Here is a 15,438-nt window from a genome sequence, read left to right as displayed (position 1 = left end):
GAGGGTCTCGAAGAGGTGGAAATCCCCACCCGGCTGAGGTGAAAATATTCAAATAAAATTCTTATTTCCTTATTTTAGCTGGATTGAATTGTTGTAAGCAAACATGTAATGTAGATCACATTCTCTCTCTCTCTCTCTCTCTCTCTCTTCTCTCTCTCTCTCTCTCTCTCAAGAATGTTTCCTTTATCTACCAATTTTCTCTCTCTCTCTCTCTCTCAAGAATGTTTCCTTTATCTACCAATTTTCCGTGTGCCCTCCTGCCACAGATAATGCTTATCGAAATGCCCTCAACTAATGCAATTGCAATTTTGCTAATTAAAACTGTAACTCCAATATGGTGCCCAGTGGTTGTATCTACTTAATCCGGGACCACCATGGTGAACTGAAACAGAAGTATATCTGAGAAATAAAACAGGATTTGCTGCTTCTTTCTCTGGTCACAAAGATAATGGGCCGCAGATATTCAAGCTGCTCTGCGAGAGCTGTAGCAATCATACATACATACATACATACATACATACATACATGAAGGTAACGTTGCGTTCTTTTTAACACCAAGCGTCTTATAAGATACAAGTTCAAACGGGCTGAAGCTCATTCTCTCATTCAGTTACCAGTTACATTATGATTTTTATTTAAATATCAGGAGAAAAATGAATTACAATGACATCTGAACTTTTGGGCAAGGGAAAGTTTTAAGAAACGTGCATGATGCCAAGTTTGGGCAGCCACTTTAGTAACACTGATTTTTCTTTTGTCGTGGCGTGGTAAGTAGTATTGTTGTTTGCCTGAAACTACAAGCATCTTAAATGCAAATGCACACTGCTTGCATGAGGAAACTTAACCCTTCATTAAATTTTTGTTATAAAATTATATCATAAAAACCACAATCTCGACTCCTGTGTACACTTAGGCGCCGATTTTCTTAGTGTCTTCGCATTTAAGGCTAAAAAACCGAAAGAGTCGAATACCGAAAGAAAACTAAGTCAACTGATGACCGCGTGGATAGCAGCTGGAATTCTAATTTACGGGTCTCATTACCTCTTTATGACCAAGGAACAATTATACACTGGCGCGCGCCCGCGCACGCACACACACACACACACACACACACACACACATATATATATATATATATATATATATATATATATATATATATATATATATATATATATGTGTGTGTGTGTGTGTGTTGTGTGTGCGTGTGTGTGTGTGTGTGAGTGTGTGTGTGTGTGTGTGTGTACAACTCTACTCAAGTCGCTTTCAGCATATATGCAAAATTGTGCATTTCCAGAGTTTCTGATGTAACCTTCTTTCGAATTTCACCAGATATATTTTACATAGCCTACTAATCGGGTACAATATACGTTGGTATACACCACTGCATGTGCAGTTTATTCATCTACGAAGAAAAAAGTTGTTTTTCGTCAAAATGCATTTTTAATTTTTAAGCGTTTGAAAAGCATGTTACAGCCGGGTCAGGTCGGGCCATAGTAAATGAGACGATTTCTAGTCTAAGAATTCGCTATGGTTATGGTCAAAATGATTATCATCTTATTTATATCAATTGTTACTTCAAGTGCAGAAAACTCTATGATTTATATATCAAACTTGAAAGTAGCGCACTTATGGAACTTCATTAGGAACATTTTCAAAGCGTGCAATACCACCTTCACAAATGGAGTAAAATATATAACACCATTATAGTGACAATTTTATATATTAATAGCGCAGTGAAGATGTTTTTAGAAAATGCCCATTAAAAAAGTTGAAAAAACAAAACTTGGGAAAAATGCATTTTCAGGATGTTAACATCAACCCTTGTCGAATCATAGGTGCTCTACTGATACTACAAAGTATACCTCATCATGCATAATTAGAAAGGTAATTTATTCTACTTTAACTTCGTATGTAATAATGTTCTTGTCTTTTGATAGAATGCAATTTTTAGGAGTATAACGCGAAAATGTAAAAAAATAGCGCCTAAAAATTTTGCTACGGGCCCCAGACATTATGTTTTATTTTGGTAACACTAGGGACCTATCAGAACACATTGGTGAAGGAATTATTTAGTTTAAAAATTTGTCCGGTTTCACCCTTAGATTCCCTTCCTATATGGAGTTTAATTGGGAACCCTTTTCGAACCATACAAACTTCACAAATTGAGTAAGTATATATCATTATGCACCATTATATAGACAATTTGTTATATTGTAATGGTGCAACGAAAATGTTTTCAGAAAATGCCCATTCAAAAAGTTAAAAGACAAAATTGGGAAAAAATACATTTTCAGGGTTTTAACATCAACTTTTGTTGAATCACAGGTACTGTAGTAGTTTAGGATTATAACGCGAAAATGTAGAAAAAAAAAACTCAAAATTTTGCTGGGGGCCCCGGACGTTATTATTATTATTTTTTTTAATACCTATCAGAACACTTTGGTGAAGGAATTATTTGGTTAAAAGTTTTTCCCTTGGTTTGGCCAGTTCTGATGCTAAAAAGCCCTTAATATTTTGGCTAGAATGTCCTGATGTTTCATCAATTTTTTACGCTATCATTTGCAAAGCGCGGCACGATTTGAAACAGAAATGACAAGTTTGCTTAAAAGAACGTTTCCAAACTCTCATTCGTATAGGTAATTGATTGAACCATTTTATGCCTGCTTTTATAATAGAACATTTATTAATGATCAAAGTTGATTTGATGTAAAACGAATCAAAATTTTAATCCAATGTGCAGATGATATCATATTTCCCCATGGACTGTCATCAACTTTACTCAAAGAACGGAACCGTCAAGGAACAAATTGTTGCTGCCCGGCCATGTAAGTGGTACGAATTTCAAACTCCCGTTGTAGGTAAATAGAACACAAACACTAACATGGCAGGTTCAACTGGTGGCGTTTCCCTTTCTTTGTCAAGAGTCCTCTCAGAGAAATATAACGGCAGAGCATTTAGGAAATATGCTCAGAATCAGCTTCTGGATAAAGCTGATGACATGCTCATCGCCTGGAGCAAAGAAGACAGTTGTATTTTCGCACAGCTCATTGACCCACCCGATTCCAAAGTCCAGGTAGGCAGCTTGTTCTCAATTAAATGAGCTTGATTACTTACTAGTAATATACTTTTAACACTTCTAGGCTTCCGCATAAGGTTAGCAGTTCGTGCACAATGTGATCTTGTTCCCGGCCGTGGTCTGTGACAGCCTGATGGTGGCTCTTATCTTGTTCTTTGTATTGGGTGGGTAAGACAGGCTACTGCAGAATTGGGTACCTAAAATACCGAATGGCCGGCCTATACTGTAGCGCGACCAACTTTCTGAAAAAGTACATTAACACGTCATGTAACCCTAGATAGACATTACCTAGTCAAGAACCAGCGTCCGTTGAAATACCTAATACCCAGAGACCTCTGCGCTCCTCTCGAAGTAGGGTAAACAACCGCATGGACTGGCCCAACACACCGACGGTCATGGCATGCCACCCTCCGAAAAAGTACTTAGGGTAAAAAATCACTGACTACCAACCCTCATCACGCTGGACGGGTCTTAGGGTAAAACACCACGGCAGGCCAAACAGGCCACCTACAATCAACGCTTGCCACCCTCCGAAAAAGTACATTATAACGCGTCCTGACACCGGAGATGGGCATCAGTCGCGACTTGTTGTTGGTGGGAAACGGAGCTAAAGACCTCTACTCTCCTTTCGAAGTAAGTATTTTCTCCAAAGTTTGAAATTAAGGCCAAATTTTAAGATTTAAACATAGGGTACTGAAAACGGTCTCAAACGTAGTGCAAATCTCACCAAAACGCGTTCAACATTTTTACTTACAACTCGAAATATTTAGAAGATTGACGCCATCTCGATGTTTACGGAGTCGCTTGTGTCAATAAACTAACCATTTCCTGTGATAAATCCGCACACCACTTGTGCCCACAGACGCTGGGGCACTTTCATCACAACAATCTGAAAACTTTTCCTCACCGAGTAAACAACTATATTGCAATACACCCCCTGAACACCTGAACAAGCCCTGGTCACTTACCAGCCCGAACCATCATTTATTAAAAATTTACCAAATCTTTGGTTAAAATAAACGATCAGTGTTGCCAATCTCCTGGCAAACACCCTCGTTACCTAGTTACCAGCCCACCGCTGATAACCCTGCCTCACGGGCCGGTCACACCTGCCCTCTCACGTCAATCACTTATCGTTCGCGGTGGAGTACAGATGTATCCACAGCGAACTCCTTTTTGGTCTTGCCCGGCCTTCATTTGCACCTTTGATTTGATTGAATTTGGTGACGAATTACGGGGGGGGGGGGGGGGCCCCCCCCCATCCCTTTGGATTACTGTTGGATTGCTCTTAATACCTTGTCATCAGACATTGATTCTGCAAGGAAGAAACAACACAAGCTACGACAACGGCTACTGCATTCTCGGCCACGACATCACAGAAAACGACGAGCGGAAGTTCAACAACGTATCGTCTTTGCCAACAATGCAAGAAAAGGATGAGTACCCTATGACACGATAGTCATTCCTATGCGTAAATTGTAAGGCCTGTTTCAATATAATGGAAAGACCAGATGTTTGGAATGTCAGGAGTGGTCTTTGGACCAGATGTTAGGGTATCTCAAACATAGGAAAGGTCTCGTATTAAGAAGTAAGTGTAGGCAGGAAGAGACTAACGTAGATCAAGATAAAGACTTAGAGACAGTGCTCTTTAAGAGACTTGAGAGTAGGCTGACATCGAGTATGACATCTCTGTTAACCGATTTTATGTTTCAAGATTAAGTGAGGATAGATCGAGCAATAGGGATACTGAATTACTATCGTTCTTTTCCAGCTCCCCTGCCTGTTCCAGAACCAGCCCTAACCGGTGCTGGGGGTTATGGGGATCCGCAAGCCCACAGGGCAGGATCCGCCGTCCCCCCCCCCTGGCGCGCAGCAGGCAGTGTTGGCAGCAGATTCCCCTTCCCTCGATGTGTAAGTTCTCAGGATGATAAAAACTTAGGTCAGATATAGACGAGTAGGGATAATAGGCTACATAGTGTTTAGTTTAGAAAGAGAAGTGCAGGCTTCTTCGGGTCGTTTTTCTATTAAAAGTAGTAGTTTATAGAGGCAGCACAGTGTCCTTAGAGCATCTTTAGGCTTTTTCCTGCTTCGAGTTCCTTGCATCAGAAGCTTTTAGGCCATGGTTGGTTTTTTCAGATATGCTCCTTCGTCTTTAAGGTTACTTTCCTCTGCTTATACGATACGATAATTGTTAATATCAACTAATTCTCCGGTTCAAGTGCATATTGACTTACGATATTCAGTATGGAGAGAAATCGAATAAAAATTAACTACAGTTAGCCTAGTGTTCACGATGATATATCGTATGCATATTCAGTAGCCTAGCCTAAAGTATTCGCATACAACATATCGATAGTTATTTTTATATTGGCTAACGCTGTAGGCTCAAGGCATTCTGACTTCTGATAATTCAGTACAGGTGTAATTGAAAACGAACGAGAATCCGATCGGAGGATAATTAATATGAATGTAATCGAACAGAATGAAGATCGGATTCTGTCCGACTAAAGCATTATAATTGTATTATATGTATCATCATATGAGCATAGTATAAACACTTAACTCGGCAGTCATTCACGCTGGAATCAGCGGATGACGAATACGGGTTTGCGTCGCCGTATCCATCTCTTCTCTCCTGATTGCCTAAATGACTAACGTAACAACACACTCACTTATGCCAAGTTTGTACAAACGTCTTTTGAAGGAGAACGTGTGTTCAACTATGTTGACATTTAACATAGTCAATGAGTATCTATTGGTGGCATATAATCAGATGGCAAGATATAAGGATTCGTATGTATGACGTCTTCATACGTTTTAACCGACTATTGCCGTCAGTAATTACATTGCGCTTATGTCAATTTACAGTTACAAATTATTACCAGTCGTATTATCAAATTACAATGACAACTGAAATTTAATATTAGGCCTAATAAAGTTAATTTAATTACCTTTAAATATTATTTGTTCCGATACGTAATACAAACCATCAGTCCTTTAACAATAGGAAGTAGCTAGCGGCAGCTGGAACGGTCGTAAGCTTCAAACAAGGGGGTGAAGGGGAGAACGGTAGTTAACTGCTTGTCCGACAGTCGCGCGCCGCGCGACTGGGAGGTAAACAACCACTTTTGGTTCTTCGGCCGCGGGTGTGAAGGACGTTTGTTTCGTCATCGCTCTCTGCCCGCTTCATCGTCGTATGCTTTGTTTATATTGTGTTTTTACTAATGGTTTGTTTGACTTGAAAATGAAACTGTAAGTACACTGTTTTCATTTTCATTACTAATTATGAACCAACATGGAGTTATCGCCGTAGATGCGGCGATTTCCTCTCTTTTCATGAATTAAACCCTTGAATTATTGTCTCGGTGCCGAGGGCGGGCGCGCTCGCGCCGAGTCATGTATTTTGGGCGAAAGTGTGTAATTGAAAAATGTAAGTACTCTTTTTCATTATATTTTTGCCCTGTGCGTTCGTTACCGAAGTGTGATTGCGCTCGGCACGAGCCTTTTAATTTTGTATAATAGAATGCAATGAAAGTGGATTCGCAATTGCAATATTCTTTTCATTTTCATTTATTTATTTGCATGAAATTTAATTTGGATCAATTTTCGTTCTTACCCGGGAATTGATCCTTACGATTTTTTTTTATGTGAAAGTGAAATCGCAAGTGCAGTATTCTGTTTCATTTTCATATATATTTTATGATAGCATCATATTATTGGATCAAGTTTCCGTTCTTACCCACCGGGAATTGATCTTTTCCCCCTTTAAGTTCTATGAAGTGAATCGCAAGGGCAGTATTCTGTTTCATTTTCATATTACTTTTCACTGCTGTGCGGGGGTAGGGGAAGCGAAGGTCTGCCAGGAAGTCGTCGGAAAGCTCTCCCGCGACTCCCTTGGTATCCGATTCTTCGTCTTCCTTCCTGCCCCCCGCTCAGCTTCTTCGTTGTATTTTGTATTTGGGGTTCTTCCTTGCCGTTTCGGGGTGGGGCGATGTCTTCCCCCCGTGCGTGAGGGAACCCCTCTTACTAATCTATCTATGTTACCGCAGGTGCTACATCCGTGGGAGACGACCTTGGACAGGAGGTGTGGACCACCGCGGCGGCAAGCGGGGTGCCTAGCATCCACGGGCTGCTGCAGCGTCTAGCGAGGTCTGGGGCGGTCTCCACTACTACCACAGCCGCTTATGCTGCTCCCCCCCCTCCTGGTCTACACTCCCCATGCTGTGTCGATGACGCCGTCTGCCGCTACTAGGGCCGCCGCCGTACCGAGGTGGGGTTGCCGCCGCCGCCTGTTTCTTCGTGTTGCCTGCCCCAGACTTCCGCTGTTCCAGCAGCTCGCCCCTGGACCGGCCGCCCAGGACCCAGGTTCCGCTGGCTGCCGATGATTCTACGAGGCGATCGCTGGGCCTGCCGTACCTGCCGCTGATGTGATTCCCGCTGTTGGCTTGGCTGTCCCCTTCTGGGTCTACCGCTGCCGCTGTTCCTGGCTGCTCCTGAGCTGGTTGCTGTTCCTGTCGCTCTGGTTCCTGAGCCTGTCCATGCTGGTCCTGCCCACGGTGTGTCTTCCCCAGTCCCAGGTCCTTCCGGACAGGTGCAGTCGGGGCTGTGTTGCTTCGGCAATAGCCCCGCTCCGGCCTGGATGGAGGACCTGACGACTGTCCCTGCGTGAGCTGACGAGAAGAGGAGAAGAGGAAGCTGTCATCTTCGTCTTCATCGTCTGCGCCTGACTCGCCCTCACCCCCCAATCTTCCCCTTCGACTTCTAAGGCCCATAAGCCGAAGAAGAAGAGGGCTGCCTTCCCCCTAAGAAGTCTCCTTCGGGAACTTCTAAGGGCGGGCCCGTCCCACCCCGGTGGGACGGGGGTTCCTTCTGCTGGTCCTCCTGCTCCTTCGGGAGCGGGGGCCCGTCTCCCTTCCGTAAGGAAGAGATAGACGGGGACCAGAGGAGTATCGGTTAGCTCTGGTACTTCCTCGCCTGGTGCTAGCGGCGATGCGCTACGCCAGGTTCCGGCTCGGTCTCTCGTTCGCGAAGAGATCCCGAGTGTACGTTCTCCCTCGGGAGACCGTGCAGCCAAGTTTCGGCGCCAGAGTTTCGCTCGGCGCCAAGACGCGGCACGGAGCAGAAGGCTGGTGAGAGACCGCTCAGGTGACTCTTGCCAGGCCAGCGGCCGCTCTTGCAGCGACCAGCTGGTAACCCGGGTTTTCCCCCCTAAGAAGGCTCCTTCGGGACCTTCTAAGGGAAGGGCCCGTCTCGCTCCGGCGATTCGGGGAGCTCTTCTGCTGGTACTACCTGCTCCCTCGGGGAACAGGGCCCGTCTTTTCTTCTAACCAAGAAGAAGACGGGGACCAGAGGAGTACCAGCTTCGGCTGGCACTTCCTCGCCTGGTTCTAGCGGTTTCTGCCGCTAAACCAGGATCCGCCTCGGCTCTCGAACAGGGCCCGTCTTTTCTTTACCAAAGAGAAAAGAAGGGGAAGGGGAAGGGAGTTTTTTTTAAAAAAAAAAACCCCCCAAAAGGGGCTTTTTTTTTTTTCGGGGGGGGGGGGCCTGCCACTTCCCTCGCCTGGTTCTAAGGGTTCCGCCGTACCAGGATCCGCCTGGCTTCTCGTTAGCGAAAGTACCGAGGTGGCGTTCTCCCGCGGGGGGGGGAGACCGTCCAGCCAAGTCTTGACACCCGAGCTCGCTCGCCGCCAAGACCGAAGCGCGGAGCAGAAGACTGCGAGTGTCGTGCAGACACGACTCTCGCTAGGCCAGTGGACGCTCTCGCAGCGACCAGCTGGCTGCTCGGGTTGACGTGACGGTCGCTGACCAGCCACGGGTTGAGGCGAGGAAGGGGTCCCCGCGGTCGTCAGTACCAGCCACGGCTCAGGTACCAGCGGCTCGACGCGCCTGAGAGAGGACGCTCGCCGGTCTCACCGCGACAACGAGCCTAGCAGGTCACCTGACGCCGCTCCCATCGGGACCGGGGGCGGAGACGGTAACCAGCAACAGCTCGCCTAGAGATCAGCGTCGACGTTCTCAGCCGAGCCTCTCGCACCCAGGCGAGCGGCAAGGCTAGGCCTGCTGCTCGATCGCCACCGCGGGTGGACGATCAGCAGCAGCCCTCCAAGCACGCTGGTCCTGCCAGCGAGCTAGGGGGTGAGCGTCAGGTCTGCCTCTCCTGTACCTTCAACCTCCTCGGGCTACACCGGGAGGAGCGAGGTACCTATGAGGATCGCGAGAGGTGCGCCTCTCCGCCGATCCCGCTGATGTAACGCCGTATGGACCAGGCACGGTTCTAGGACCGACCAGGACATACGTGCAAGTAGCTGGAGGCGACCGTCAGGGGTCTGCCGCTGTTCCTCCTTCTGAAGGAGGAGTATCTCGGGATCTGTTCTTGTTGGAGGGACTGGGACGGTCCTACTCCGCAAGACGCGGTTTACTCCCGATATACAGAGGAATTTGCAGAAGTCATTAAGCTGATTCGTCAGCATAATGACCTTGCTGAAGGATTGCCGCTCCCCACCAGCAGAGCCCACGTCTCTGCTCGAGTCGTTTTGGGGCCGAGAGGGAAACCCAAACCGACGGTGGGTCTGCCGCGATCGGAGCTTGCCGATTCTGTCTCGAACCAGAGTCTCTCGTCTCCGGACAAGAAGGCTCTCTCAGTTCTGGCGGTCGATCAAGAAGCCAACTTCCACCTCCTCTACTGCGACAGCGGCGTTTCTACGTTGTCTTCGGACACCGTATTTAAATACTCCTTCGGTCCCCTCCTGAGAGGTTTCGACCTCGACGAGGACTGGAATGAGTCGGAGGACGGTATCGGCTCTCTCCTGTCAGGTGTCGATCAGCCCCACGCAGACGACGTTCACAGTGGCGGCAGACCCTTACCTACAGTGAGAGTTCGTAACCCTCCGCGGGAAAACGTTTTCTCCTGACGATACGTTTTCCCAGACTCTGAGAGGCCATCGCCGCAAGGCGATGGCTGCTCCTACTCTTCTCCTACTGCTAGTTCCACTGGGAAGGGCAGCGAGTATCCAATTCCTCCCCCATTCCCTCTCTCCTTACGGCTATACGAGGGAAAGGGGGGGGAGGGATCCTACAGAGATTTCTCTGTAGGATTCCCACGTTCGGGACTTTGCGCTACGGGGGCTGGGGGGACCTTCGGGTCCTACCTGACGTAAGCCCCGGTCGTTGAGGAGGAAAATCCTGCCCCATTCTCGATTCCTACGGGAATCGAGAGGACACCAGCCGATATCGTTTGAACGAATTCGGTGGGGGTTTCGCAGACTGCTTAGAATTCTAACGGAATTTCTAGCGCATTCAGGTGTTCGAGTTTTTTACGATCTCCAAACACTTACGCGAGACCACGGTCCAAAGTGAGCGAGACGAGAATCCCCGATATGTTACACGATAATCGGGAACCTCGCTATGCTCGGATTCCGGAATTTCTAGCATTGGGAAGAAGACTGCTGCTGAAAGAAACTATCTCACAGTGGCCCGCGACCACCTGGAATAGAGAAGATCGACGGGAATATCCAGTTTGGCTTGAACTATCGTCTTAGTATTCTGTTCACCATTGAAGCTTTCCTTCGAGGAAGACTTCTCCTTCACTCTCTTTGATAGAGATCGAAGGTGGTCGATCTCCAATCCTTATTTTGTTTTCTTGAAGGAAAGAATTTAGGATGGAGATCGTTGTTCAGAATCCTACAAATATACTACGTATATTAACCTCGCGACATGATTCTACTAAGCAGTTGAATTGTCCGAGGGGTAGGCGCATATCCTAGTTAATCTACGGATTGCGACTTATAAGAGAAGTATTCTAATTGAACTGCAACTCGGGTTGCCTGCAACCTCCCAGGAGTTTTTAGTTTCAATTTTATATACTTATGGTTTTGTCACGACAACACCATTTCAACTTTTATATACTTATGGTTTTGTCACGACAACACCATTTCAACTTTTATATTTACCGAAATTCGTTCGCCTAAATATAATTGCTCGAGCATATCTTTTATGCTCGGTAGTCTAGCCGAACGCATTTCCTTCGTGAATAATGGATTACCTGGCAACTCAGGATGACGAGTCAGCGAGAGCTCAGGCTCAACTACTGCGTATTGAACTGCCTGATAGCAGCTCAGTATCAGCTGGCCTCCGATATGCACGGTCATGTATGTCTCTCTCTCCCCTGCTTTGATTGACTACCGAACCGTATCTCTGCCCAACAATCATGGACTTAGGTCTCTGATTAACGGGGATTCTCGCAATAATAAGGACCATCTACTGCTGTGACGCTAGATTCCATCGCCTTCGACATTGCGAGAATTTTCAACAGAGATATCTCTTGGACTCTTTCATCTTTCTGTTTACCGCACGGTAACAGAAGTCTGTACAAGTCTCCCGCTGCATCGCACTGCGATAATGCGAATGATTTTGCAGACATCTGAGTTTGTCTTCAAAATATCTCGTATTCATAGGTGTACAATTGTTCATTGTTCAACCCGAATTACGAGATGTGTCAGAAGACATCGCCTACTCTCCGACCTGACAGCTCTACTTCCAATGTTCAGCCCATGAGAAGCAGTTCTTCAGGCGGCTTTCCCCTGTGTTTTCATTACTGAAGAACGCCCCGCTTTCATTGCAACTACGACTTCTCACCGACAGCAATGAAATAGCGGTTAGCGTTTTCAGTCATTTGTAAGCACAGGTTATGAATCTTGAGAATCCTTCTCTCGATTCATCTGTGAAGACGTAGGTTGCAGTTCAATATCTACCTTCGTCTTCAACGGTACATAGTGTTGTTTCTCTTTAGCTGAGATTCAACAACCATGAGATGTTTTACCTTCAGGGACCTCGGTCTCTAGAAGGCAATTGACTTTTGCCTGTTTGGGCACATGCCTTAAGAGAATCATCACCTCGCTGTCCGGCATTGGTGACAAACAAATACATTATTTTGTTGGTCTCTCGGCATAACCCTTTAAAGGCGAAGGTCACGTGACTTACTCGGATGCTTTGACAACTTGCCTCCTACCGAACGCAGTCAGTCGGCAGCTGTCAGAGCGCCCGAGTCAGTTACGAACTACGCTGTTGACTTAGTTCGGTTGTTACAGAGCATCATTACTTCGTTTTAATAGCTTGTCACAGTACCCATACCATTGACACCCACCATGGAGTGTCGGTGTCCTATCCACTACCGAGAACTTCGCTGCATGGGGATAGGAGGATGCGAGAGACTTCGTGGCAAACGGACAGACCAGTATGGGTACTGGACATCACCAAGAAGTAGAAGAGGGATAGGTCATGCGACTATTTCCTTCTTTTCCTCTGAGGAACTGCATGACTTCTCCTGCGAAGTCAAGCATCCAGGGGATGGGGATCCGTGACGCTCGATTTCGTACCGAACTTCGTAGCGGAGACTCAGAACCCTTCGGTCCCTGACGATTGGTTCGAGTCGTTCACAATCCCCTCCCTAATGGACTTCACCGCCTTCGATGCGAAGGAGATGCTGCCTTGTCCGCAAGAACTTCTCCGTGGCGCAGGTACTGAAGGCAGGGGTCTGGTCCAACCAGACCACATGCCCTTCCTTCTACCTTCGGGATATTGCCCACAGGTCCTTGGATCTTTTTCCTTGGTGGGACCCGTGGTGGCTGCTCAACACGTTGTGTAGCGAACCCAGACCCTCGCAGCTGAACAGCATCGAGTCCCTGGTGTGACCGTAAGAATGGATGAGTGAATGAGAGTGTGACTGGCTCCTCTTCCCATCTTTTTCTTCCCCTCTACCTGTGGTTAGAGGGACACGGTCGTCACCCTGCTGGATAAGGACAATATGCAGTGAGTACTCACAGCCCATCCTATCCCTTTCACTAGGGATAGGACGTATATCCACCACTTCCTCCAACAAGGGTGAGGAAGTGGATGCCAGCTTGAGACAACCCATACTTTATGTTGCCTCTTGCAAAACAGGAACAAGTTCTTGCTTGCTGGTACGAAGAGATACGCTTGCCTCTCTCTTAGTACTCGGCCCAGAGGTCTGACCATTGATCCTGCGGTGCACACCCCGACATCAAAATCGGACAGAGGCTTGGATCCCTCCCTCGCTCTTACGACCAGGAGGCATTCAGGATGGACGAACACCAGTCTGTTCATCAAAAGACTCAGATTCCTCCCACCAAGAAGTGAGTCTTCCTATTGTTAAAGGACCGAGGGTTTGTATTACGTATCGGAACAAATGACAATTTGTCGAAAATTGCATTTTTCCTAACTATACAAACCTGAGGTCCTTTACATATAGTCCCTCCTCATGCCACCCCTCACTCTGCGTATTTTGCATGGGCCAAAAGCAAAAGTGATTGTTTACCTCCCAGTCGCGAGCGCGCGACTGTCGGACAAGCAGTTAACTACCGTTCTCACCCCCTTGTTCGAAGCTTACGACCGTTCCAGCTGCCGCTAGCTACTTCCTATTGTTAAAGGACCTCAGGTTTGTATAGTTAGGAAAAATGCAATTTTCGACAAATTGTCATTTTATTACTTTTCAATTAAATTACAATTACACTAGCTTGTCGTCAAACAGCACTATTGTAAGGAGGTGTGGCTTAGACAGACAAGGATGCCGGCTAGTCTGTTTTTTTGTTTTGTTTTTTTTTTTTCCTTGGCTCCAGATTCAACCATATCACTTGGTCTCGGCTAATGTTTTTGTCCCTAGTTAGCATATTAATGAATATCTGGATACTTAACTTATGGAACGAAGTCATACTGTTCGTCTTACGATGTAATTTAAGTCCAAAATTTGACTGATACGTCTCATTGGAAGCTAGTTTTTCCATCGGGTTAGATGGCGTTAAATTTAGGATTCCGTTCGTTTTTCACTCGTTTTCATAGGTATTACGAACCTTACACTTTATATACTTTATTAATCCTTTGTCTTTGTAAAGAAAAAAAAAAAAAAAAAAACAACAGTAATGAGCTCTTTCATGCTATTAGTTTCTCTTACCACGGGACTTCTGTCCAGGTTGCTGATGCACGTAATTTTGCCTTATTAGCTTCAGCTGCATTTATAACATGAATACAGTATTACCGTCGCACGTGGATGAATACAATAAACGGATGTTGCTATCGGATTCGATTACTGTCATACGCTGATCAGTACAATAAAGTGATGTTGTTATAGGAGTCGATCGCATTAACAACAAGTTCTCGTTCGGTTGTTCATAGCTGTACGGAGTTATACGAGTATATTATCGTTAAGTATAATACCCTTTTAACTTAGAAGAGGGTGCAATTTACGGAGGTGGAGATGTTAGACGATTGTAATTTCTCTCTCTCTCTCTCTCACTCTCTCTCTCTCCTCTCTCTCTCTCTCGTCTCTCTCTCTCTCTCTCTCTCTCTCTCTCTCACTACTTCCCTGATTTTATATTCTCTCTTTATCTTAGACGATTGTATTTCTCTCTCTCTCTCTCTCTCTCTATCTATCTCTCTCTCTCTCTCTTACTTTTCTGATTTCATATTCTCTCATCCTATTTTCCACGCTCTCCTAACACTGGACTCATTGTGCAACAGAGGTTTTTCTTCCTGTCACACCTTTTCAAACTTTGTCAATTTCCCTTCAGCGCTGACTGACCTCATAGGTCCCAATACTCGGCCTTTGGCCTAAATTCTATTTTTAAACCCAACAATCTTGCTGTCTGAGTTAGTATTAGAGTAGGGATCGAATATTAGGAATATGTATAAGGTATTCATGATATGATATATCACGAGAGGATTTTAAGTATTAGGACAGATAGGAAAGAACATGTCTGGGTCTATCTGAGGGTATTCTTCCAAGTGCCAACCAGGCAGGTACATCACTACGATCGACGACACCGTCGCAGATGGACATGGTTGTCTCCTCCGTACATGAGAGGCCTAAGGCCACATGGGAGGTCTTCAGTTTCCCTCCATACATGAGAGGCCGAGAGCCACATGGGAGGTCTTCAGATTCCCTCCATACATGAGAGGCCGAGAGCCACATGGGAGGTCTTCAGATTCCCTCCATACATGAGAGGCCGAGAGCCACATGGGAGGTCTTCATTTTTTCCTCTACTCAGTGAGGCACATAGCCAGCTGAGAGGAAACAGGTTTGTATCCCTCCCGCACTCAATGAGTTTTGACCTTAGGGTAGAGGTGCAGGGAGTTTTTCCCCCCCGCCCTCCACATATGGGAGCCTAGAAGGCCACACATAGGAGATTAGTTTGGACGAGTGACAAATGAACTTGAGACTGACCCGCGTACTCAATTATATTGACTGACAATGGTACAGTGGAGGGCCGAGTAGATTTGATTCCCCACCTCCAAATTAATGTTGTTAATCGGGGCTTGTTTCAGGTGTTCAGGGGGTGTATTGCAAT

General features: G+C 46.1%; 1 protein-coding gene across 1 annotated transcript in view; it reads left to right on the top strand.

Moving 5' to 3' along the window:
* The first annotated feature begins 2,814 nt into the window (after positions 1–2,814).
* LOC135196925 (nucleoporin 88-like) overlaps positions 2,815–15,438 on the top strand; it is a 168,359-nt gene continuing 155,735 nt past the window's right edge. The window contains exon 1 of the mRNA XM_064223763.1: positions 2,815–3,076. Within this exon, the coding sequence (XP_064079833.1) occupies positions 2,885–3,076 (192 nt within the window). The 5' untranslated portion in view covers positions 2,815–2,884. The remainder of the gene's footprint in view (positions 3,077–15,438) is intronic.

This window comes from Macrobrachium nipponense, chromosome 18 (genome assembly GCF_015104395.2).
Source record: "Macrobrachium nipponense isolate FS-2020 chromosome 18, ASM1510439v2, whole genome shotgun sequence".
NCBI lineage: Eukaryota > Metazoa > Arthropoda > Malacostraca > Decapoda > Palaemonidae > Macrobrachium > Macrobrachium nipponense.
This window is presented reverse-complemented; position numbering and strand designations above follow the sequence as displayed.